This window comes from Tubulanus polymorphus, chromosome 3 (genome assembly GCF_964204645.1).
Source record: "Tubulanus polymorphus chromosome 3, tnTubPoly1.2, whole genome shotgun sequence".
In the NCBI taxonomy this organism is placed as follows: domain Eukaryota; kingdom Metazoa; phylum Nemertea; class Palaeonemertea; order Tubulaniformes; family Tubulanidae; genus Tubulanus; species Tubulanus polymorphus.
The window spans coordinates 22,523,896-22,551,649 of record NC_134027.1 but is presented as its reverse complement, the minus strand read 5'-3'; the positions used below and the strand labels follow the sequence as shown (position 1 = coordinate 22,551,649).

The window sequence follows — 27,754 nt, the reverse complement described above, 5'->3', positions numbered from 1 at the left end:
GGGAATCCCTTCTAAGGTTGCTTCTTGGGATATACCTCGCTGGACTCTAGCGCTTTAGATCGGGTCGTATCTCCAGCACTTTCAGTTGAGGAGACGCCTTAAAGCAGGCACGATGTGGAACAAATTACTGCTTATATCGATAGTGGGACTACTCTTCTGCTCTGGTAAGTTGAAATGTTCGATGAGATTGATTTAGTACCGAATTTAGAATATCTTTTGAACGGAATGTCAAAAACCGCAGGTTAACCGACCGGCTAATTAGCTCGGCCTTGACTCTCATCCGCTTTTCATTCTCGACTCGACAATTCCACTCTCCCACCGACCAAACCCTGTCCGGTCAGCTTACGTTCATCCTGTGTTCTTTTGTCAGTGCTTGCTAATTCTCCTCCTACCACTCATTAACACTCCTATAGCTATAGGCCTCTATCCTATCATACCCATTGGATTCCCATCATCACGCAAAGCCTAACCCTGTGCCCGGACGTGGGATTTGTCACAAGTTAAATGAAATGATATCGAATATCAGATCGACAAATAAGACCATCTCAAATTATCAAACCCAGTTAGCTGTATTCCAGGGATTCTGAGGTCGGTCATTGGACCCATTCATTATAAATTGTGACCAGTCAGTGATGGGATTGGGAAAGGCGGGGTAAAAGAAGAAAGGAAAGGTCAAGTCCCTGCTGAAAACAAAGCCATGTTAGAATTCATGGTAGAAAAGTTCTAACGCTGTTTGTCGAGTCTTGAATTAGACCTAAATCCATAACTGTCGAAAACGGCTTCGGGATTTGTGGGGTTCTTAGTCGTCCGAACTCTGATGAAGATCTGTCACTTGAAATCAGTGTAAAACAAATAGTATTTCTCCTCGCACTCACCTGAAGACGTTGTTATTGTCGACGCTGATTGGTTGCAGAAGTCTGGCTATAAATACCTATCATAGCTAGAAGTGTATTTATACCACGGCAGCCGAGCTGTGCAGTGTTCACACGTCGGTGCTGCGGTTGTTGCAGCGTTCTGTTTCCCTCGTTACTTTAGAGATCAGTTACTCTTTTATGTTATTCTACACCTAGTCGAAACCTTGACACCTGTGTATGTGTAGGCCAACACCCATTCGAGAAAAAATGCTCCTCATCACATGTCATGAACCGCATCGAAAGATCATTGGGTCTTCTCCTGAAATCAGTTGCTTACGCCTACCTCTGGTGCTGTTAGGTGACCATTTTTCTGGGAAACACTGTAGTGTTTTCGATAAGAAATTAAAAAGCCAGGTCCCTGAAAAAAGGAGGGTCCCATAATATGTCACTCCCTGAAACGAAAGCTGGTTTGAAAAAAAAACAGGCGGGTCCTTTAGAAACAACAGACTGGTCTGGGACCTGGCTCTTATTGAAAACACTGCACTGGGGAGAATATATTTTACTCGGAGGAAATAAAATGGAATTTGATCTCGAATGATTAAGCTCTGGACAACACAGGGAAATTATGTAGTTTGTAGTAAGCTTTACGATTTTTCAATCTTCAATTTCAAGTCGCAAGTTAGAATTGCTGTTAAAATTTGACGAAAGTTGTCATATTAGCCGGGCTAGCTTAGGGCCTATTACAGTTAACCTCGGATGTGATCAGCTCGTTTAAAATCAAAATCGTTCTGTAATAATTGCCTAGATTATCAGATTATTGCAATCAAGATAATTACAAATTTCTTCTGATGATGACAACCTCATTCTTTTTAAAAGTCGCTTGCCACGAAGATGATTTATGGGTCACGTAATTTAATAAGGCAGGTTCGATAAAACTTGTACACTGTTGTGGAATGTATTAATTCAGATTATATATACCTCTACTGGCCTTTTATCAGGTTAACAGATTATGCTCTTCTGGATTAGGTAAAAGAGTGCATTCTGGTCAGACGGGACAATAAAAAATTCTGGTATCGGTTGAGACCATTTGACCTGTCTTTGCCTAATTGAGGTTGTTTGGTTTTGCCCTCAACCTAACCCTGGCTGTGTGTATATGAAGAAAAACAGTAGGCTATGTCCTTAAAAAAGGACAGTTCTTTATATGCATGTTTCTTAAAAATTTGGTCATATGGATTAAACCGGGGTTCATTCGAGTCAATTGAGCAAACCTGCGGGTTTACGTTGAAATTGGTCTAGACCTATTGAACTTGGCATACTACTTTTACTTAGTCTAAAGGTTCTGTATTAACTTGCACTGCCGTGTGCTGAGAATATTCATTAATTTGCACTCGGTATCAAGGTGGTATCACTTTGTGTTTGGGGGCCTACACAACGCTAGGCTGGTTTGGTCCGCTACAGCAAGGTGCATTGGATTCCCGCTATATTTCGACTGGACATACTCTGTACTGGTCAGAGATTAACGCTAGAAAGAGATCTTTTTCCCGCCAACCCGTATCCTGGATGCTGCTTATGAGTGCAGATGAATGCGAATAAATTTGAGTGATTGAATGTCTATACCGCATACGGTGGGACAAGTAACTGTGCGTTAGTTTCGTAGTTTTCTTCAGCTTAAGAGTACAACTCCGCTAAGACTACTGCCAAATTAACCTACTCGTTCGTTTCGATGGTCTATTTCTTATCGGAAATATGATAGAAGATTTTGTTGAGAGAACCTTGATGTATTGATTATACATATGATGATATTCTATTTCGCAGCGGTATGCAGAGCCGAGGACTCGGTCGATGAACCTAAAGTCGAAGAAGAAGTTGGCAAAAGTAAAGACGGTTCAAAAACCGACGATGAAGTAGTTCAAAGGTATGTTACGATGATTGCTCGGTATGCGACTGGTTTTTCAATGTTACTGCAGCAGTGGAGGATTCCTCAAATAGTCTCTTTCAATTGTAGCTGCTACTAAAGACTATTGCCTGGAACCATTATTCACTGTGGCAGAATGAAATCTGGATGATCACTTGAAAGTTTAAAATGTCCTAAATCTGGTTCTTGTCGGTTAAAATTTTCAATTAAACTCTCCTCTGGTGAAGTCTGGAATGCATGTGAACTGTGGATAATGTAACTTTTAAAAAAAATGTGCCAGTTTTTTTAAGGTTTCACATTTGAAGTTCATTTTTAGATTGAAATCTAAAGTGTGAACCTTTGACTTTGGATTTATAAAGTGGCAAAACTTCCAATACCAGTACAGTGAACCTTGCCTAAGGCAGATATAGGAAAATACGTCAGGAAGCCAGAAAAAATAAATGATTTCGTTTTTTGTCCGAGATAGTCAAGACAAAAGTCCGTCTGCATAAGGCCACGTATACTGTCGTGCCCAGACAGCAAACGTGGCGTTATTTATGTCTATTTTCATCCATTTGTGCGTAAACTGATGATTTGAAAAAATGAACTTGCGTTTTCTTTTTGCCGACAGAGAGGAAGAGGCCATCAAGTTGGACGGCCTCAGCGTGGCGCAAATGAAAGAAATCCGCGACAAGTCGGAGAAGCACCACTTCCAAGCAGAAGTCGATCGTATGATGAAACTCATCATCAATTCGTTATATAAAAATAAGGAGGTAAGACTCATCGGCCGTCGAGGCTAAAACCACGCGGTCAAACTCTCTGTTCGTAGTGTCTGAAATGGCCTGGAAAAAAAGCCCGAAATGAGTATTCGGTGATAAGTGCGAAAATGCACTCATAAATCCGATAGAAAATGTCGCAAATTTTGTAATAACTCCACCGTGTTTGTCTCTTGTCCCAATGGTGGTGTTATGACGGTCTTGAAAATATTTACAGAATCTTGACAACTAGGCTACGTCACAATCTCTACAGTAGACTCCGCCCAAGTCAGATCCCTATCAACTGCGATGACTGTTCAATTCGGATGTTTGTTGAAATATTTTTTTGTGACACTATTTGAGAAAATTAGGGAAAAATTATGGAAAAAAGCCGTTTCCCTGTGGGGCAAGCATATCCAAAATTTCCCATGCCCCCTCACTTTCCCTACGTAGACAGTGGGATTGATGGCACAACCATCCGTTGTATTGAGTTCTAAAAAAAGCATTGAGACATGAAATTGCACTAGCCCGGTGGACGAGTGATAATGATAACCTACTTGCCCTAACGAAAATATAGTTTTCCTGGGCAATCGGACAAGATATCACAAACGATATAGAACATTTTTAGTCCCGTTCTGTAGTAGGATAAACAGTCTCAAAATTTTTCAGAAGTGACAAATTTTTCATCGGTTCTTTTTTTCAGATTTACTTGAGAGAGTTAATCTCGAATGCATCGGATGCTTTGGATAAGATTCGTTTCCTCTCGCTTACTGATAAGTCTGCTTTAGGTGAAACTGAAGAACTCGTAGTTAGAATCAAGGTAAGTGCCGGTCAAGTCCTTTTTCGTGGATTCCATCTATATATTAATCATCAGAAGCATCTGGTTTGATTCAAACAAGTGGAACTGATGTTGCAATCATATGGATACGATTTTTTTCATGAAAACTACCAATTAGAGATATCGGGTAGTCCGCTCTGTCAAAGGATGGACTTAGTTTTCACTCAATACGTATTCCTGCCATTTTTAACCACGGAAACTCTGTTTCTATTTCAATCCTTCGGGTTGAAATTTGACTGCGGTTAAGAAATGAATAAATTTCGCGATCTACTCTACACAAAAATGTGAAATCTATTTGGATTGTAACTCTCAAGAGTTGAGTGTAGTTAACTTCAGGTGCGTCAGATAATTAATCGAGGCTGTAGATTTATTACTACGCGTACTCCACTCCGGTTCAGAACCGCTCCACTTCTCTACTCCGGTACTCTATAAAGACTGAGTTTAATTCTCGAAGATGTATAATTCAGACACGTATCATTCACCACTTCATTCAGTCTGAATATTTCAATTTACTCATCAACGCTGCTATAGCTGCTGCTGGTGCTACTGCTGTGGCCTAGTGAGAATTACTTATCTCAACTATAAGCCTCCTGCAGTAATCTGCCGATACGCGCAGAAATAGCCCACTACGACCACTTGTTGAAATTGCCTGTCAATATTCGACGACGCAACCGCACTAAATTCACCAATTGCAGTTCATTCGGCAACATGCCAAACGGGTTAGGGAACCTAGCGAGGTGCGAAAGAGCATTGTGTACCCAAGTGTATCAGTTCCATAAATGATAGTAATAACATTATGGAATTGATACCGGCGTATCACTTGAACTACTCGCTAGAATCCCTCATAGCCTGTGATACTCGTATCATTCTGCAGCTTGGTACTAATGACATTCGCTATGTTGCACCGATAAGATATCTGGTGTTAGTAGTCGTTCATTTTCGATTGAGAATTTCTCAGATGAAGACTACTCTTCGAAATGAATCGTTGTATGAAGCGATGTACTTAGTTTTCACGCATGCGTCCAAATAATAGGTGGAAATCGTTGAGGATATTGAAATTATATCATGGACTTTTGAGACACCGGTTGGCAGGTCCCGGTTCGTCAGTGAAACCTAGTACCATGGGGCATCTCCTGCTGGGTGTCCATCAAAGAAACTTAGTCTCATCAGTTGGTTCCAGTGGATGTCCATCATGGAAACCCTAGTTTCGTGGGGCAGCTTCCAGTGATTGTCCATCATGGAAACCTAGTTTCTGGAGCAGCTTCCAGTTGATGTCCATCATGGAAACCCTAGTTTCGTGGGGCATCTTCGAGTGGATGTCCATCATGGAAACCTAGTTTCGTGGGGCAACTTCCAGTGGATGTCCATCATGGAAACCCTAGTTTCGTGGGGCATCTTCGAGTGGATGTCCATCATGGAAACCCTAGTTTCGTGGGGCAGCTTCCAGTGATTGTCCATCATGGAAACCTAGTTTCTGGAGCAGCTTCCAGTTGATGTCCATCATGGAAACCCTAGTTTTGTGGGGCATCTTCGAGTGGATGTCCATCATGGAAACCTAGTTTCGTGGGGCAGCTTCCAGTGGATGTCCATCATGGAAACCTAGTTTCTGGGGCAGCTTCCGGTGGATGTCCATCTTGGAAACCTAGTTTCGTGGGGCATCTTCGAGTGGATGTCAATCAAGGAAACCTAGTTTCGTGGGGCAGCTTCGAGTGGATGTCCATCGTGGAAACCTAGTTTCGTGGGGCAGCTTCCAGTTGATGTCCATCATGGAAACTTAGTTTCTGGCACGTCTGGCAGGTTCTTAAGTTTGTTTTTTTTTTTCTCTCTTTGACAAGTGTGCAAGCAACTCGCGTTTTTCAATCGGTATTTTTCCATCCGTTTCTTCTGTTTCAAATTACTCTATACTAAAATTCCTCTGCGCTCTCTCTCTTCACCATCGGCTGTCGGCATTAAAAACGAGATCATTCATTGGTAACCACTAAACATTCTGTTTTGAATTAACTGAATAAGAAACAAAAATTTAAGATCGTCAGTTATTTCAGCGAGGGCGATTCCAACCGAGTTTTTCGAGTTTTCACGATAATCTTTTTCAAGCCATCAAAACATTTCTAGTGTAAGATGTTTGAAATGTATGTCTCAAAAAAGCACGCATGATTTAATTCTACATGTAGATAGAACAGTACCTTTTGTCGGACCGTTAATTACTCTATCCATAGATAAATGTAGTAGATACATATTACTATACTATTGATGCAAAAATCAAAGGTTTCAGGTTGGAGAAAGTATTTTTTCATCAATGATATGTACTAAGGTCTTCATAAGGAGTTTGATTTGATCGAGATTTGTTTTAGATAGGGTTTAGAAGTAAATTGAGCGTAGCCCGGCGTCGATTAGGTATTTGGCTGATAAGCCTAATGTCTTAGTAGTTGCGACTGAAAATGGCTCGCTGAATAATGAGTATGATGGTCAAATACTTAAATAGTTATTCCTCATCTAATGCGGGTTTTTCTTCAAGACAGTGGATATGGCAACCAGAGATCTTTTTGAACCGCAGAATTTTTTTATCTGAATTAAGAGTGCGATATGTGAAACGATATGATTCATTTTTCATATGAAATTTTTACAGAAATAATGAATAATCAATATGCAATATTAAATAAAAGTGTAATAGGCCTAATGACATTAGATGAAGGACTGTTTTGAAGCAACATTCAGGTTGTACAAGAAAGCAGCCCTTAAAAACAAAAGAGAATACAATGAAATGAAATGAAGAGAAGAGAAGAGAAAAATTGCGTAAGAAAGGAAACAATGACATGATACAGATCAAAATACGACGAAAGTGGTGTTTAATTCATGGGTCTGGTAAAGATTTCGAACATTTGCTGAGTTAAGACGTCGGTACTCATGGATCGCTACACCAATCCTCAAGGGGGATTCTAAGCCTCATTTAAGCCTGGCTTTCATCTAGATCTCGACTTCACGTACCCGAGACCTACGTACTATAGAAAGCATATGTATACATATTATATAATATGTTTCACTTTTGGTAATCATAATAAAAGCTGTTTGAAGGTTTATTATTAATATTGTTTAATTTTTTAAAGCGTCTGTCCTATGCATTCGCGCGCATACACGCGTATTTAGAAAAACGTTCTTCTACGTGTAACTAACGTTTTAGTATATAATAATCCACCACCGGTGTAGTCTAGTTTACACTTAATGGTATATACATACATATACATACATACCTGGCTGCCTATACCCCTGTACTAAACGGTACGCGTTAACTTATTTATAGACGGAAAAACCTGATATTTACCGAGCATTCGGCGGTAATAAGTTATCTCTTCATTTCCGCGGTATATTATACCGTGTGTACTGCATAGTCGGCAAAGACATTATTGTTATAATAACATTTTGAAGATCGGTGACAAGATGTTGAAATCAGGGGGTGTCGGATCCGAGCTATATTCCACTGTATTGCAGAATATAGTCAGAAAAATGTGGATAACATATTTTCTAGGAGTACCTAATCTAATGGGTCCAGAATGCCTTTAAATACAAGGGAAAAGAGTCATTTTAAAAATTTGTCTTTGGGAGGAACCCCAAACCACGCTTTAATGAGCTTCGCCACTGGCATCTTTGAGCAATGATTTTTAAGAATATAGTCGAATTCACCGGCTGCAGGGGTCTTTAGGAGACTTCCGAAAAACCTTCAAAATTTTGAGTTGCCCTTCGATTTGAAAGGGAATTTTTTTATGTCATGAAGAGAACGTTATTTTTAACAAGAAATCCGAAAAAAGCACTTTATGTAATTGTCAAATTCTCAGAATTTACCCCAGAAAATAGATACTTCAGACATTATATACTGAGAAGATGATTTGTTTGCTCTTCGATTTATCACCAAATTCAAATGCTCTACGAAAAGATTGACAATTCTCAACCAGTCTGTCTGCTGTCTGTTAATCATACCTGTATTGATAACACGCTCTCATTCAAAATTATGTGAAACTGTTTCTGGATTATTTCTTGTTCTTGCCCGCGGCTTTAAAAGCTGATCAAAATTACTACCTATGCATTCAGGGTGGCCACTAACCAAGAAATCCAGAAGTCAGGGAAATTTCTTTTCCTGAACTCTTTCAGTGTCTACACCGCAGTGCGGTGTATAAATCAGTGATTTTGCTAGTACATCGCACTGCGGTGTATTGATTTGAGGAGCGGTGTGGCCAAGCGTTTGGCTCTGGGAAGCCAGGTCGTGGGTTCGAACCCCGTACATTGCTGTAGTGTCCTCGGGCACAGCTCTTATCCTCATTGCCTCTCTCCACCCAGGAGTAAAATGGGTACCTGGTCTGATAGATGACTCCTGAGCACCTAGCAGCTGCTCGGATGTTACCTCTCCCCAGGGAGAGATGAGTGATACATGGAATAGAGTTATAGGCTGGGGGTAATAATACCAAGTTTGGAGCGCATTTGAACAGACTCTAGTTCGGATACCTGCGCTATATAGATGTCAATTATTATTATTATTATTATTATTATTATTATTGATGAAATTAGCACTATAGTGGTATTCCCGTTGTTCAACACACTAGGGTGGAATCTTTTAGAATTTTCAAATTATCTCCAGCACTATAGGGTATTAATTAGTCAGCACTGAAAGGGTTAAGAAAAAGTCAGGGATTTTGTTTATAAAAGCTAAAAATCAGGGAAATATGTCGAGATTTTTAGATCATGCGTTTCTATCCTAGATGTTTAACATATTTGACAATGTTAATTGGTTGAATTCTTAGCAGATCAAGTCAGGGAAACCAACGAGCATGTCAGGGAATAGTCGAGGAAAATCAAGTCAAACAAAAGTGGCCAGCCTGTCATTTTCCTTATTATGCTTGTACCATTTACTTATCGAATTCTTATCCGGTGTATAATTTCAGGCTGATAAGGATAATCACGTGTTGCACATCACCGATACGGGTATCGGTATGACCAAACAGGATCTCGTCAACAATCTGGGAACGATCGCGAAATCGGGAACAAGCGAGTTCCTTGGCAAATTGGCCGGTTCGCAATCGGCAACAGAAACCAGCGACCTCATCGGGCAGTTCGGTGTCGGTTTCTATTCTTCATTCCTTGGTAAGATTCTTTGTTATTTACTAATGCCGTCAGTCGACTCCTAAAGTCAATACCTGACTCTCCTCAGTAAGATTCCCTATCAATTACTATTGCTGTCAGTTGACTTGTTAAGTCAATACCTGACTCCAAAGTAAGATTCTCTATTAATTATTTATGCTGTCAGTTGACTTCTTAAGTCAATACCTGACTCTCCAAAGTGAGATTCTGTATTAATTACTAATGCTGTCAATTGACTCTCCTCAGCAAAATTCTTTATTAATTGTTAATGCTGTCAGTTGGCTCCTTAAGTCAATACCTGACTCTCCTCAGCAAGATTCTCTATTAATTACTAATGCTGTCAATTGGCTCCTTAAATCTATGCCTGACTCTATTCAGTAATATTCTCTATTGATGCCATCTTTTGACCCCAAGAGTCCATACCCGACTCATTTAAGTGTGGTCTTAGATTCGCTGTAAAACCTAAACATCATGTGCTGGAAGTTTGTTTTGAGTTGTTACATAGACCCAAAGTTAACTTCATGAAATTTGTGCAATTAATTGAAACCCTGTTTATTTTTCTAGTCGCTGACCGCGTGATCGTCACGTCGAAACACAACGATGATGAACAATACATCTGGGAATCGGACGCTAGTTCGTTCAGCATCATCAAGGATCCGCGTGGAAATACCCTCGGACGTGGAACCACTGTCAGGTAAAGAAATATGTCATTATTTCATAGAAGATAGCAGCCAATCAGTAAATTCGAAACAGATAGATATAGCTGCCAATCAATGAATTTCAAAGTTTGAAGTACAAAACAATCGGTGAATTCGATTGAGATAGAATAGCAGCCAATCAGTGAATTTGATACGTTACTTGTATCAGCCAATCAATGAATTTGATACAGATAGAATAGCAGCCAATCAGTGATCTTGATACAGTCAATCACTGAATTTGATATATGATCAATTGTATTAGATAGAAAAAGATTGTTCTTATTGATGTTTGAATTTTATTTGTAGTTTGCACTTGAAAGAAGAAGCTCATGGATTCTTGGAGCCGAACGCCATCAAAGATTTAGTTCACAAATACAGCCAGTTCATCAACTTCAACATTTACCTATGGACGAGCAAGGTATGCGAAATAACTGCGTGTGTAAAACGCGGGAAAATTAGCCAAAAACCGCGAAGATGATTCGGTCACGTGTTTTTGTTTTTAGGTCGAAAGTGTAGAAGAACCAGTAGAAGAAGAAAAGAAGGAAGAACCAGCTGAGAAGAAGGATGATGAAGATGACGTGAAGGTAAAACAATCATTTCGCATTTCCCAAAGTTGAGTCTACTAAGTTAAGTTGGAACTAAAAATCTGGAAAAAAAAGTAATCAAAATCTCGATTCAAATGATTTAACCCTTTGGGTTGAATCTTAATGAGGAACACTATGGAAGTACCAACAAGTGTATGCAAGTGGGTCCAGAAATTCGATGAACAGCAATTGTTATAGTAGACTCCACTTGCCTCAGACCTTTTTAACATTTTGCGATTTGGTGCAGGTACTAACCAAGGCAATCGGCTCCATTACAAGTGCAAAATCAACTGTGTATTGAAAACGAATTTTGTATGGAAAGATATTCATGATTTCGATTTTGAAGAAATCGCCCATTTCGTCATTGTTCTTTTGGGATTGCTCCCATCTATTTATGCGTTACGCTTGTCTTCTTCAGGTCGAAGAAGAAAAAGAAGACGACAAAGCAAAAACTAAAACCGTCGAGAAAACCGTCTGGGACTGGGAACTGATGAACAGCAACAAACCAATCTGGACTAGAAAGTGAGTACCGGTAATGCGCACCTACACCACGTTAGTGGATGAAGAATGAGATGATACTAAACTATTTGTGAAATCTGGCTCAAAGCATCCATGAGAATATTGTAGAGGTTATCTTGAGAGTCAAACACAGTGCTCAAGGATCAGCGAAAATCATGAAAACATCATTGAATTTATTTTGGATTTTCTGATCCGTGAGAACCCTGGTTAATAAAGCTTATAATTCATGAACTAAAGTGTGCTTATTTGATGTATGTTTCAGGCCCGCTGAAATCGAAGATAAAGAATACAACGAATTCTATAAATCGTTCAGTAAAGACAGCGACGAGCCGATGGCCAAAACTCATTTCACCGCCGAAGGCGAAGTGACGTTCAAATCGATTTTATTCGTACCGAAATCGTCGCCGCAGGACATGTTCCAGAATTACGGAAAGAACATCGAAAACATCAAGGTTTGTTTGATTGGCGTTTATTAAACGGATCGGTAATATTGAGGTGTCCTTATCTAATATCGGGGAATTCAGACTCATTTCGTGGAAAATCAGGCAATAGTCAAGGAATTAGAAATGTTGGTGTACTTGCTGGTGATGAGTAGCACAAGGAAGCTCTCAAAAAAGGATAGATAGTCACCTGATTTGATCACCTGGGTCCCTACATATTCTATCGGAGTGCGAAAGTCATTTCCTCCCAATACTCTAAAGTGGACGAGTATACATAGGGGGAGTTGATGTCACTGGGGAAACGGATACAATCCCTTCGGAGGATATCTTGAAATTTAGTCTGGAAAAAAAGGAAATTTTGTATTCCCTGATCTGTAATATCCTCCCTTGGCAGGGATTTGAACTTGATTGGCTAATGATGCCTTCATCTAAGCTGCGCACTCAGTCTTGTGTGGCAGGGTTCGTACCATGGCTATCAGGTTCGAATCCCTACCAAGGGACGATGGATCCGTAAGAACCTGATGACAAGACATTGTTATTCGCTGAATTTGTAAATTTGAATAAAATTTAGATTTATCGCTTCGTGTAATTTCAGATGTACGTCAGACGTGTTTTCATCACCGACAACTTCGAGGATATGATGCCGAAATATTTGTCGTTCGTTCGGGGCGTCGTCGACTCCGACGACCTGCCGTTGAACGTTTCGCGCGAAACGCTCCAACAACACAAACTACTGAAGGTCATCAAGAAGAAACTCGTGCGAAAAACGCTCGACATGATCAAGAAAATCAACAAAGAGGATTACGAGAAATTCTGGAAGGAGTTCAGTACCAAGTACGTATAATAATAAGTTATCGCCTACGTACTGAAAATTTGATAAAGCCTTGCAGTGCAGCTACACCGCTTTCGGCAATAGACTTAGCGCCATGGTGTAGACACACTGGGGTGGAATTTTTCAGGACTTTCAAATTATCTCCATCACTTTCGGGTGTTGATTAGTCGGCACTGAAAGAGTTAATCAAATCTGTCACCAAAATAAAATGCAAATCTTCCGTATGTCGCAAAACAAAAAAGCATACACGGTAAGATTCTTTCACAACCAAGGATGTATCAATCTGCTGGCTGATTCTATAGGGCTTCATGTATCATTCTGTATCCTGGACCCCCTAGGACATTGCAAACTTTTAAATCACCATTGTCCATCCAGATTTAGCTTACACCATGCAGTCCGTCAACTTAATGCACATTTGTTGTTTACAGCATCAAATTGGGCGTAATCGAAGATCACGCTAATCGAACGCGTTTGGCGAAATTGTTGAGATTCTTTTCGTCGAACTCGAAGACCGATCAGACCAGTCTGCAGGATTACGTCGAACGTATGAAGGAAAAACAAGAACACATTTTCTTCGTCGCCGGCACCAGCCGCGAAGAGGTGAGTTTCGTCTGCGCGTCGTTTGCTTATATTTACAACATTTCATTTCAAATTCGATACGAGAAAGACCGATCGATGAATCAGTCCGATCTGATTGGATTCGTATTCAGAACAATGAAATTTTAGAATGTTAGCAGCCAGTCTGACAATAATTTTGCACTATTTAAGTTATATTTGTTAACGGCTTTGAAGATAAAAGAAATAAAGAAATAACGTTTCCAATGATCGAATCCAGTTTATCAGCTATGCATGTAGAAAAAGTTCTTAGGATGCTTGTCCTTGATCTGAGGATTTTAAAACATTTTCAATTTGAGCATTTTATCAATGATAACTTTTTGAGCTGAAAATCTAGTTCTTGATGAAATTTTCATTTAAGAGTCATATTATCCCTGATAGCTTTTGAGCATTTTATCCGTGATAACTTTTTGAGCTGAAAATCTAGTTCTTGATTCTTTTCAATTAAGAGTCATATTATCCTTGATAGCTTTATCATCTGACCATTTCCATTCACATTTCGCTAAACTTTTCCACATTTTGACTTGTTACCCAGGTTGGTCCTGTTTGTAGTTCGAACTATCAACTGTATTCGCTAAAAACCGGACCGATCTAATCTTTCAGGTTGAAAAATCCCCGTTCGTCGAACGTCTGTTGAAGAAAGGTTACGAAGTGATCTACCTGGTCGAAGCCGTCGACGAATATTGCGTGCAGGCACTACCCGAATTCGAAGGCAAGAAATTCCAGAACGTCGCGAAAGAAGGATTAACGCTCGATGAATCGGAGGCAGCCAAGGCGAAAAAAGAGACGCTCGTCAAAGATTTTGAACCTTTAACCACCTGGATGAAAGAGAACGCACTCAAAGACAAGGTTAGTTAAACATGGTCCCTACGCCCCCTTGATACCTTAAAATCTCCTTAACAGAAAATGCGTTTAAAGGTGCTTGAGACTCTTTTGATTTGAGCAAAATGCCCAAAATTCGTAGTTATACGATAAATTATTTAATTATTTAATACAATGAATTTAGCCTACAGTTGGGGCCAGGATTATTTTTTTACCCAATTTTATTTACTAAATTAGAAACCGAGTATAGGAAGTGTGTATGGTATGAATATGCTTACAAAACCACCAAATTTAATGTTTTGCCTAGATAAACACTCAGTACCGATTTGGGAGGAGTCTGGGTATGAAAGTGATACGGATACTTCCTCAAAATTTTATATGTTCATTAAAACTCCTTACATGCAGAAATTACCGATCTGTAGGGACGTTTTAAAGCAAATATCAGTCCGAATGTCGATTGTAGTTGATCTAGGAATTCCTGCTTAGCTTGATTTGTTTTTCTGAATAAGGTGATGTAAATTTTCAAACGAAACTTTGATAGGATTTCGATTATATTTCTAGATCGAGAAAGCAGTTGTGTCGGATCGATTGACAACGTCGCCATGCGCTCTCGTGGCTGGAACATACGGATGGTCCGGTAATATGGAACGCATCATGAAAGCTCAAGCCTACGCCAAATCGTCTGACTCATCAAGAGAGTATGTATCATTTAGAATACTATCTTAGATATTCCATGATTAAAAGTCTTTCATGCTTTGGTTTCATCTGCATTTCAATTCAAATCATAGTCAAATTGGACTATTTGGCGGCTCGGATGATGATAGTTCAGAAGTCCACTTATTCATTCAAAACATCCTTCCTCGCAGGGAATTCAAACCTGATGGCATCCCGTCACTCTGCCATGACACGAAACCCTGCCTGACTAGTTGGAGTGAACAGTGCCCGAGGATGTGCGGCACCGATCAGATTTCACTAATAATGGCATAATCTGAACTGCGCATGTAGCTGTACACTCGGCTAGACGGGCAGGGCTTCGGTCTTTGGCAGTCTTTATATCATCAGTTTCGAATCCCTGCCAGGGGGGAGGATTCAAAGGTGATCGAAAATGAACTAATTTTGAATTTACTGTAATTCAAAATCTGTCAGTCATATGAACTGATGGTGGGATCACTGGTTTTTTTCGCATCCACATCATTGAAGAAATTTTGATTTTTTGCAGTTACTACAGCGGACAAAAGAAGACCCTCGAAATCAATCCGAGACATCCACTTCTGAAAGAACTCAAGAAACGAGTTGATGTAAGTACTGCAAGGTTTCCCATTTTTGAAGTTCCTCAATGCGAACATCGGAGGCATTTTGTCAAACTTCGGCCGCATTTTCGAAGTCATACTAAACGCCTTTGAAAGTCGTCGCTCAGTCACAATTTGTAATGATTAGAATAATCTTTCTGACCGAGGTCGTGGATGGTCTAAATCAGTTATGATTAAATGAGAAAGTTATTAAGCAGTATCATTGGTTCAATTGACTTCGCATTGAAGCATAGGGTGTCGTGTGCGTAGGGCTTTAGAATTACAATAATCGAACCTAGTTTCTGAATATTTAAAACAATATTGTTTGAACGCGTTATTTTCAGGCCGATAAAGAAGACGCCACGGCTAAAGATTTGGCGACCGTTCTGTTCGAGGCGGCTACTCTACGATCTGGTTACTCGTTAGGCGATACGGCCGGATTTGCCGACAGAATCGAACGAATGCTTCGACTCAGCATGAACATATCTCCTGAAGAGAAGGTACGGCGCCTTTCCACTCGGGTATCAATCGGTACCCTGCAACCACCCCTCAAACATTCACTACTGTAGCAGCGGGAAGCGTTGGTGATCACTTCTTGAAATTGTGCAGATAAAATGTCTTATGTCCGGTGGTTGTAGTTCATTTGTCAGTCAATTTCTAATCGAAAGATTTCCAATTTCATTGTAAGTTCATTCCAATTGTTAGATTGAAGTCCTGAACACCTGTGAAGTGTGTTCAGTCTGAACAATTAGAAATTTAGAGAATGATGATAAAGTATTGCGCACAGGGAACAAATCAAGCTTTCCGTATAAACTGGAATCATCATTTTCTTCAGATTGAGGAAGAACCAGAAGATGAAGACGATGACAAGGAAGAGGCCGCTGAAGAGAAAACCGACGAGGTTAAGGCCGAAGAAGAAGACAAACCGGCGGCGAAAACCGATGGCGGTGATGATGACAAAAAATCAGAGGAGAAGGATAAGGTAAGAGGAAAATAATATCGAATATGATAAGATAAGAAACTGATCCACGCAAACCTTGCTTAGGGAAAATTTGGTGAATTCATTTTGCTACTGAATTTTATGTCCCATAAGTAATATATCGTGGTCCTGGAGCTTGAGTTTCAAAGTTACATGTTTAAATTTGACTCAGAGTTAGATGTGAACTGGAATGAACCAGTCATTCCATGATGATGAGGTCCAGAGTCGGTACTGGAACTGGGTCCAGTCCACGACGGCCAGTGATTTTTCCTTTGAGTCGGATTTAAGTGAAAACTAAGCAGCTCCAGAACTGTAAAACCCGGCCTTGATTTAGGCAGACAACTTGCAAATGAGCAAAACACATTCCAGCTAAGCAAGGTTATTGAGATTGCTGTTTGTTGCTAGACAAATAGCGATCACAGTGGTAGGTTTATTCTAAATAGACAATTTTTCCCATTATCAATAAAAATCGAAATTTCACCCAAAAGAAAAGCAAAAAATAGAGTTTCGCGACAACAAGTCTCCGAAGCTAGGGAGGGGACCCCATGCTTCTTGCTCAGTTTTAGAACGTTTTCTGTCGCGAGTTGAATTCGTTTAATAGTTTTTGTTTGTTTGCTTTGCTAATTACGATTAATACGTATTAATGATAATGATTATTATCACTATTACTTTTATCTTAGAACCACGCATGATGTTTCTGTTTCCTTCATTAAAAACATGCGCACAATTCATCCTCAACTGCCAGAGTCGGTGTCTTCACGAAGATGCTGGCATTTGCCAGTTTTTACTGGAGTATGAAAAAATGTCTAGTTTTAAGACACTATTTCATCACTCCATATCTAAGTTAAACGTTATTTTCTTATTTAAAGAAATTCTACGTACTCTTAATTCTAATTTTACAAATTCTTATTCCAAGCAACATACATTATCTATGTAATTTAGTTCTTGTCATTGCTTTATTCACTTCATCCGTTAAACGATATTTCCAAATTTTTATTTGTTAACAATGAATTGTTTGTATTTCTTAATTGAGTGAGTAGTGTGGTGTCCCTTTTCTGGCTTCATTCGCGCATCGAAAACATGCCTTATTATTATCGTCGTATAACTCGACCCAACCAATCCCTGTCCCCATGACCCTTGTTCTTGATAGCACGAAATTCTGTCATTATAGACAATTTCTATGTGTGCGCATAATACCCGCAAGTACCACCTGTGCAGACAAAATACTAAGTCTCAGACAAACTATATCATGCTCAGTTAATTTGAGATTTGCTAAAATAGTTCTATCGGGGTTCGGTCAATTCCCGAGTTGTACCATAACCTTTCAGGGAACACTATATTCTTTCTTATTATCCCTTGAAAATTGAATGGGGGTTTGAGAAATATGGTTATGGCTATGCGCGCACTGGATTTGCTAGGGCAGGTCTACGATGGTCGTCACATGATCCCATTAGGTTTAAATGCCGTAAGGTGGGAAATAGGCAAGTCTTGTTATACCGTCGGGTTACATGCGAGGGAGTAACGTGGCTGAATATGGCACTCTTACCATGCCTCCAGGTTCAAATCCCTGTTTAGGGAGGATGCAGTTGACTCTATGCTATACATGGATTATATACTAGGAAACTTAAGACCATGCCCTCATCTACAGAGTGACGCTAAAATGACTGAAAAACGATTTTTTCGTTATGACATACATAGTACCCAGTAATCTACCAATTAGTTCGAATCCCCCAATTCCCTGCATGATACCCATTCAACAATTTCCCTAAATTTGTCTCCGTACTCTGCAGGGCAAATTTCCCAGTATTCAGTGGGGCAGCTATTGTTTATATTGATGACCTGAAAAAGTATGTGATTGCCGTGCAGGTGTATTTCAAAAGGGTCTAGGGGTCCGCCCCAAATTTTTGTTTGGATTTTCCCAAGCTCTGAGATTGATTCTGAGTGAATCTGGCTATGAAAATCATGATATTCATTACGAGAGGAAGGAACATGAAAAAGAATATTTTTAGTTTAGCAACAACGTGGGACGGCTGTGGCCACCCCTGCCGTCCCCGTTCCGACGGCCCTGTATTGGAATAAGGCATGTTTCGCGATGCACGTTATAACGTACCATTATTTTGCCGTATTTGATAACAATTACAACAGCGATGTGTCTCGACGTTTAGCATGGTTCGTTTTGTTTTTTAGTTTAATCACGTCGCTTTTGTTTTCTCTTTTAATTTCAGACGGACGAAAAGCATGACGAATTATAACACCGTTAAATGAAGTCGTGTAACGCTTCACTTACGTTCCTCGTCCTCGTGCCCTCCTACCGTTCATTCGTTCTCGTTGCATCTCATTCAAAACACAAACAACATCAACAAAAATGATAACACCTTTATCGTGTGTGTTTTTTTTTTCGGCGTGCGTGTTACGTAATATTCCTTAACAATGATAATATATATTTTCATCTCGTTCATTCCATTATTGTACGTTTCTTTCGTAGAAAAAAATTACGACACTTTTTTAGACCGGTAGTCATAATAAATGCTGCTTTTACGATTTTTGTCAAGCGACCACGTGTTTTTTTTTCTTTCATTTTTTTCGTACAACCATTTTCCTCGAAATTCTGCGTCGTTTCTAGATCGAAATTTCTAGTCTGGTACCCGGGTAGTTGAATATACGTATGATATCGACAGCTGAATCAGTTTTAGACCTAACGGGAACAAGGTCCGGTTTATTGTCCAGTTTCAACTTCAATCGGCGATTAATTAAACGACTATCGACAATAGGTCAATTCGTTAAAACCCTGTGTCAATTACGCAGTCATGACCTATGTCCAAGACTGCTCCTATCTCTAAAGACATGCTTAAGTTGTTTAATTGGTTTTAGAGCCAGAAACTTATCTTTAAGCCTGGACTGTATGACTGGCTCACATGGGTTAACGTTGAAACTAGGTCTATAAAATCAGTCCCTGGAACCATGTTGCAAATTTGTTTACATCATTGTCTTGACATGTCGGCACGACAATCGTCGGTGCTACTAAATTTGAAGCGAATTGTAAAAGAATCATCATTTTGCTTTTGAACAATACATGCACTATTGAGGACCAGCTTAGTTTAAGAATTTCGGATAACATTTTGTGACATGTTGGAAAGCTCATCTTGAGGAATTTTAGTTAGTCTGAAAAAGTACAGTGCAAATGTGTTCAGAATCAAAATGTCGATTTGTCCGAAGTTAGGAACTGACTGCTGCTCCCTGTCTGTTTCGTATCTATACAAAGTACATGTTGATACTATGATTAGGACTAGTATTGTGCTGATTATTTATTTATTTATAATGATCAAGGTTTTTCACCTCCCAGCCACGCAAAACCCAAAAACGTCTTGTTTTGGCCATCATTTTTCCACTTGAACTGATGTACTCGTTATCGAATGCAGCCGATTTTGAATTAAATTTCTATTTTGTAACCTTTTTGTGATTAGTTGAGAAGATTCCCTTGATTAAATTTCAAAGTAACACGATTTCCATACAGGTATCAATATACTGTCGGAACCCTGCACCCTTTCATTCGATACTTGCACCATTCATCTTCCAATATTGTATTATCCAGGCTTCATATGAGCTTAGGATCTCCCATTAGGCATAAGGTGAAAGTGGTTATGAAAAAGTCTGCCAATGAAAATTAGATTATTAGATTTTTGAAGAAATCTATTGAGACCATAATGTTTTCAAACTACAATGATGAATATGTCATGAGCGTGTTGGTTCCAAGATACTGCACACTGATACCTGCATAAACTTAAACTTATTCCTCATGTTACAAAAATTGTAAATCCGAATTAAGTTTTTCTTTAAGCTTTCCACTGAGAAATAAGTTTAGAAATCATGTCACTCTGTTCGTAAATAGATATATTTTGAGTCAATCACGTGTTTAGTAGAAAATGTGTCTTGATATTTCTTATAGAATAACAATTATTATTATGATTGATTATTTTCTTGGCAGTATCTTCCTATCTGTGCAAGGGAATAATTTATTTGAAGTCGGGTTTTTGCTATATAACAGTGTAGTACTTCTGTCGATGATCTTTTTTAAAAAGTAATGATTTTTTTTAAATATCGCCTCAAGAACTAACTTCAATATTCTGTGCTCTTCTGACCGCGTTGGAGAATCCAGTAAAAGTTGCATTTGTAACTAAATGTTTATAAAAAATAAACTTTATAAAATAAGTCTTGAAATTTTTGTATCGTTGCGTTGTATTAAGTGTTATTCGTGGTGAAGGTTTATGGGTATATAAGGTGGATTTTTTGTGGAATCCATTTCCAACGTCTTTCGAAAAAATCTTGAGCTAAGGTCAAAACTTCGCAGATTAGACTCTGGCCGGGGTTCATTAGGTGCATTGATGGTAGTGAATTGCTGCGAATTGAAAAATAAATCTTCTTCAAGGCTGTAAATAGCAGTCCGAAGATATCCAGAATATGGAACAACTATTAGAACTCCACCAAATGACTATATAGAGGTTGCAACTATCGCCCAAAAATCCCAACCCTGTATTTATGTTCCTGGTTCCTGGTTGAGTGGTCATCTCGGACGTGCCAGGACATGTTTACAAAGCGCAAGCTCGCCCTGGACGAGGGACGGATCCAAGGGGGCCAAATCGGAGCAAGATAACATTTTGACAACTTGAGTTATGAAAGCCGCATTTACAGTTGCAAGCTCATGTTCTTGAAACAATCTTGATACTCAGAAAACTGTCAATTTTTAGAAATTTTCTTGGGGACCCAAACCATCCCTTAAGGGCTTTTTACACATCATGTAAAAAAGAACACGTGCATGTCGAAAACTAGGCCTTGGATGCTTTGGGCCTCCCGATTCATAATTCCTGGATCTGCCCCTGTGCACTGTGATCTGTCTTCTGCCGTATTCAGAAATTCATAATAGACCACTCTGAACAACAGACAGATACTAGATATGGAGGATATATTTTGGTCAGTAATAATGTGACCAATTGACACATCTCCATGTCGTCCTACAATAAAAAATGCTCATATCAACAGCAGTCAAAATAAATTATTAAGTGGGCCCTCCATATTCTCGGATGCCATAAAACAAGCCTTTATTCAAAGCCTGTTGCACATTTTCACACCTTTTTTAATGGCCCAGTGAAACAACATAACCAGGTTAATGTGCACGATGAACTGAGCCAATTTTGCAGGATAGGAAATGTATTAATGTTTTGCCAGATGGTTTTGAAAATGCATGTATACTCCAGGCTATACATGTCTAGACATTGACAGTGTAGAATAATGAATAGTGAAATTGGATTAGTAGTCATGAACCTTTAACATTTAAACTCCACATTTTTGAAAACAAATAATTTCATTCCTCATCCCCGAACCTGAAACAAAGTAATTTGGGCATACATCGTAGATTCAGTCATAAAATGGACCATAAAATATTTCACTAATCCAAATGGATATCGAGTTGAGGATCAGGAAAATGGAAAGTATTTCCAAGTGAAGTTCACTGGCTAAAGTGATTTTAGAGTAGACTGGCATCGTCTAAGAAGGAGCCTACTGTACTTGAAGCTAGCATATCATCCATTGGTTCATAAAGGTAGTAGAGGTTGGTAATTTTGAATGAGGGAGGGTATTGCATCAATTTCCAGGCCCATTTTGGCTCACGTAGGATGGTGGTGAGGCGACCTCTTGAATTATGGTCTATCTGGCCTATTCGCGAATGTGGTAAGGATAGATTTTGAAATAAGACCGACAAAACATTATACTCCATGCAACCATTTTGGAAATGATTCTAAGCAGCATGGAATGAAAATATGTTTCATTGAAAATCTTTACTCATTAATATTGAATCGTCATTGATACTAATCACATTCTAACAGTCAATGCATGTGTGTGCGTTTTTCCTGCCTAGATCATGTTAGAAATTAATGCAAATTTTCGGGGATTAGACCAAAAAGTTCTGAAAAAAAACTATTCTTATGATCTAGTTGACGATTTCGATCCAAAATTTAACCTATGATGAAAAGAATGCTATTTTCTATTGTAGCTTGGTGGTGGATCTTGTGTGACTTGTAGAAAGTTGATGAGTGTCAGTGAAGAAGGTCACTGTCGTGGTCCGGATTGTGGGAAGCAGTCACCTGACTCGGACGGAGATGGAATCCCTGATCACTTAGATAATGACGATGATAACGATGGAGTCCCAGATTCACAGGATGCTGACCATCCTCTGTATAAGGCTAAACACAAAGATACTGATGGTGATGGAATTCCGGATCACCTTGATAACGATGATGATGGTGATGGTATCCCAGACAGTCAAGAAGATTCAGATGGTGATGGTGTACCAGATGGTAAAGACAATGACGATGACAATGATGGAATTGTCGATTGTTTAGATAAAGATCATCCTAGCTACGGAAGGTGTAAAGACACAGATGGAGATGGAATACCAGATCATCTTGACGATGATGACGACAATGATGGTATCCCGGATCACCTAGACAAAGATGACGATGGAGATGGTATCCCTGATAACCAGGAAGATACTGATGGAGATGGAATACCCGATCACCTTGACAATGATGATGATGGTGATGGTATCCCAGACAGTCAAGAGGACACTGATGGTGATGGAATCCCTGATGGTAAAGATAACGATGATGACAATGATGGAATCATTGATTGTTTAGACAAAGATCATCCCACTTATGGAACTTGTAAAGATACTGATGGAGATGGAATTCCAGACTACTTGGATGATGATGACGACAATGATGGTATCCCTGATCATTTGGACAAAGATGATGACGGAGATGGTATTCCAGATAGCCAAGAAGATACCGATGGGGATGGAATACCGGATCATCTTGACAACGATGACGATGGTGATGGTATCCCAGACAGTCAAGAGGATACTGATGGTGACGGAATTCCCGATGGGAAAGATAACGATGATGATAATGATGGTATCATTGACTGCATGGATAAAGATCATCCAACGTACGGAACTTGCAAAGATACCGATGGAGATGGCATCCCAGATTACCTTGACGACGATGATGACAATGATGGTATCCCTGATCATCTGGACAAAGATGATGATGGAGACGGTATCCCTGATAGCCAAGAAGACACCGATGGGGATGGAATCCCGGATCACCTTGACAACGATGACGATGGTGATGGTATCCCAGACAGTCAAGAGGATACTGACGGTGATGGAATCCCTGATGGAAAAGATGATGATGATGATAACGATGGTGTCGTTGACTGCATGGACAAAGATCATCCGAGTTATGGAACTTGTAAAGATACTGATGGTGATGGTATCCCAGACTACCTTGATAACGATGATGATGGTGATGGTATCCCAGACAGTCAAGAAGATTCAGATGGCGATGGTGTACCAGATGGTAAAGACAATGATGATGACAATGATGGAGTTGTTGATTGTTTAGATAAAGATCATCCCAGTTATGGAACGTGTAAAGACACAGACGGAGATGGAATTCCAGACCATCTAGATGACGATGACGACAACGATGGTATCCCAGATCATCTTGACAAGGATGATGATGGAGATGGTATCCCTGATAGCCAGGAAGACACCGATGGAGATGGTATCCCGGATCACCTTGACAACGATGACGATGGTGATGGTATCCCGGATAGTCAAGAGGATACTGATGGCGATGGAATCCCTGATGGAAAAGATGATGATGATGATAACGATGGTGTTGTTGACTGCATGGACAAAGATCATCCGAGTTATGGAACTTGTAAAGATACTGATGGAGATGGAATCCCAGATTACCTTGATAATGATGATGATGGTGATGGTATCCCAGACAGCCAGGAAGATTCAGATGGTGATGGTGTACCAGATGGTAAAGACAATGATGATGACAATGATGGAGTTGTTGACTGTTTAGACAAAGATCATCCCAGTTATGGAACATGTAAAGATTCCGATGGAGATGGCATCCCAGATCATCTAGATGATGATGACGACAATGATGGTATCCCTGATCATCTTGACAAAGATGACGATGGAGATGGTATCCCTGATAACCAGGAAGATACTGATGGTGATGGAATCCCGGATCACCTTGACAACGATGATGATGGTGATGGTATCCCAGACAGTCAAGAGGATACCGATGGTGACGGCATTCCAGATGGTAAAGATAACGATGATGACAATGATGGAATTGCAGATTGTTTAGATAAAGATCATCCCAGTTATGGAACTTGTAAAGACACAGATGGAGATGGAATTCCAGACCATATTGATAATGACGACGATGGCGATGGCATTCCCGATGACCAGGAAGTCGATACTGATGGAGATGGTATCCCCGACTACCAAGATGATGATGACGATGGTGACGGTATCCCGGATAGCCAGGAAGATGCTGATGGAGATGGAACCCCCGACCACTTGGACACCGACGACGATAATGATGGAATCCCAGATCATTTAGATCCCGATCATGTAAAATATGGTAAGTTTGTTGATTCTGACGGAGATGGTATTCCGGATTATATGGACACCGATGACGACAACGATGGTATACCCGATTGTTTAGATAAAGATCACCCTAGTTATAGGAAATGCGCCGATGCTGATGGGGATGGAATTCCCGATCACTTGGACCCCGATGACGACAACGATGGAATCCCGGATCATCTCGATAAAGATCATCCTCTGTACGGTAAGGTTAAAGACTCAGACGGTGATGGAATTCCGGACTATCTCGATAGTGATGACGATAATGATGGAATTGCGGATTGTTTGGATAAAGATCACCCCAGCTACGGAACTTGTAGGGATGCCGATGGTGATGGGGTCCCCGATCTTTTAGATAACGATGACGACAACGACGGAATCCCGGATCACCTAGATAAGGATCATAAATCGTTTGGTAAGAAACAGGACACGGATGGTGACGGAATTCCCGACGATTTGGACACCGACGATGACAACGACGGAGTTCCCGATTGTTTAGATAAGGATCACCCGAGTTTCGGAAAGTGTATGGATGCTGATGGGGATGGTATCCCAGATCACCTCGACAATGACGACGACAACGACGGAATTCCCGATTATTTAGATTCCGATCACGCTGAGTTTGGTACTCTAATCGATAGCGACGAGGACGGGATACCAGACTGGTTGGACATCGATGACGATAATGACGGTATTCCCGATCATTTGGACAAAGACCATCCGATGTTTGGAAAATTTAAAGATTCCGATGGAGATGGTATTCCCGATTACCTGGATACAGATGATGATAATGACGGAATTCCAGACCATTTAGACAAAGACCACGAACATTACGGAAAGTACAAAGACTCGGATGGAGATGGTATCCCCGATCATTTAGATAATGACGATGACAATGATGGAATCCCTGATTACCTCGACAAAGATCACCCGGATTTCGGGAAACTACAAGATTCCGATGGCGATGGTATCCCGGATTATTTGGACAGCGATGATGATAATGACGGCATCCCCGATCATCTAGATAAAGATCATCCGGACTTCGGGAAATTCAAAGATACGGATGGAGACGGTATTCCCGATTATCTGGACACTGACGATGATGGAGATGGTATCCCGGATATACAGGATAAAGATGACGATGGCGATGGTGTGGCAGATAGCAAAGAAGATACCGATGGTGATGGCATACCCGACCATCTCGATAACGACGATGATAACGATGGGATTATAGACTGTCTTGACAAAGATCACTCGGATTATGGTAAATGTAAAGATACAGATATGGATGGCATTCCCGATTATCTAGACATGGATGACGACAACGACGGGATTCCCGATCACTTGGACAAAGATCATCCCGATTTCGGTAAATCCTTCGACAAAGATAAAGACGGTATCCCAGATCATCTGGATACCGATGACGACAATGACGGTATACCGGACTGCTTGGACAAAGATCATCACGAATACGGAAATTGTAAAGATTCCGACGGTGACGGTATACCCGATTATCTGGATATCGATGATGATAATGATGGCATACCGGATTATCTAGATAGAGATCATCCTGATTTCGGGAAGCTGAGAGACAGCGACGGCGATGGAATCCCCGACTATCTCGACACTGATGACGACAATGACGGCATACCGGATCACCTGGATAAGGACCACCCCGATTTTGGAAAGTTTTCCGACTCTGATAAAGACGGTATCCCCGACTATCTCGACAATGACGACGATAATGACGGAATCCCGGACCATCTCGATAAAGATCACGTCGATTTCGGAAAGGTGATGAAAGACTCGGACGGAGATGGGGTACCCGATCATTTAGATGACGATGACGACAACGACGGAATCCCGGACCATCTTGACAAAGATCATCCGGATTATGGAAAGTATAAAGACTCGGACGGTGACGGTATCCCTGATTACCTTGATACCGATGACGATAACGACGGAATCCCCGATCACTTAGACAAAGATCACCCGAACTACATGAAAGATACCGATGGCGACGGGATCCCCGACCATCTGGATACCGATGACGACAACGACGGAATTCCGAATCATTTAGATAAAGACTCGAAGAATTTCGGAAAAGGACGCGGTTCTAAACAGCTCAGCGATCGGGATTGCGACGGCGTTCCCGATAGTATGGAACACGTAGATAAAACTAAAGATACTGACGGGGATGGGATACCCGACTTTCTAGATGACGATGACGACAATGACGGAATTCCGGACTGGGAGGACGATGATGCCGATGGTAATGATAAAAAGGATTGCGTCCTTCAGGATACGGATGGCGATGGTATCCCCGATTTACTAGACGATGACGACGATAATGACGGTATCCCGGATCATATGGATAAAGACGCGAACGGAGACGGTATTCCGGATACCCAACAAGATCTGGACGGTGATGGATTAACGGATTATCTCGATCCCGATGACGATAACGATGGCGTGCCTGACCATCTCGATAAAAAGCCGGGCGCGGACGACAACCAGCCGGGGATATTGAAGAAAGTTCTTAAAGCCGTCGAGAAATTTTTCGGAATCGAAGACAAAGAAAGCAAGACTAATAAAAAGAACGTTGTTTCGGGCTCGGTGAATGCGGAACCGAGCAAAGTAACTGACGAGATTGACCTGTACGACTTGGTGTATAACAAATTCATCAAAGACTCGGACGAACAAGAACAGAAGAAGAAAAAGAGGAAGGGAAAGAAAAGATCTTAAGCTGAACGTCGAGTTATTCCATTTTTTCCGATATACAACATTGCATAATTCCATTCATTGTTTCAAATATGTACAACTGGAATCCATCAAATGGGATATTCGTGCGGCATCGTATTAATGTTTGAGAAATTAAAGCCATCTGTGATATGCTTGTATACATGTAGCGGAATATATGCGCACGGGCTTTTAACGATTCCGTTATGATATTTCTGCTTAAACCCTTAAAGCGCCGGAATAACGAATCCATTTTGCCC

The 27,754-nt window shown here is 40.3% G+C and overlaps 1 protein-coding gene across 1 annotated transcript; it reads left to right on the top strand.

The window, feature by feature from the left end:
* Positions 1–35: 35 nt before the first annotated feature.
* Positions 36–27,608, top strand: LOC141902356 (uncharacterized). The gene is made up of 19 exons (XM_074790039.1): positions 36–164; positions 2,670–2,769; positions 3,380–3,521; positions 4,207–4,323; positions 9,273–9,471; positions 10,033–10,162; positions 10,473–10,584; positions 10,670–10,750; positions 11,169–11,272; positions 11,532–11,721; positions 12,305–12,543; positions 12,970–13,141; positions 13,760–14,005; positions 14,540–14,676; positions 15,198–15,276; positions 15,612–15,767; positions 16,103–16,168; positions 17,040–17,055; positions 23,485–27,608. Exons 1-19 carry the CDS (start codon positions 113–115, stop codon positions 27,498–27,500), a joined length of 6,354 nt encoding a protein of 2,117 aa, XP_074646140.1. The 5' UTR covers positions 36–112; the 3' UTR covers positions 27,501–27,608.
* Positions 27,609–27,754: the final 146 nt, after the last annotated feature.

What these genes read in the sequence shown, in the direction of transcription:
- LOC141902356 (XM_074790039.1), top strand. Translation starts at nt 113, where the DNA reads ATGTGGAACAAATTACTGCTTATATCGATAGTGGGACTACTCTTCTGC. An exon ending in GGGACTACTCTTCTGCTCTG is followed by an intron (nt 165 to 2,669) that starts GTAAGTTGAAAT and finishes TCTATTTCGCAG; the next exon opens with CGGTATGCAGAGCCGAGGAC. An exon ending in CCGGCACCAGCCGCGAAGAG is followed by an intron (nt 13,142 to 13,759) that starts GTGAGTTTCGTC and finishes CTAATCTTTCAG; the next exon opens with GTTGAAAAATCCCCGTTCGT.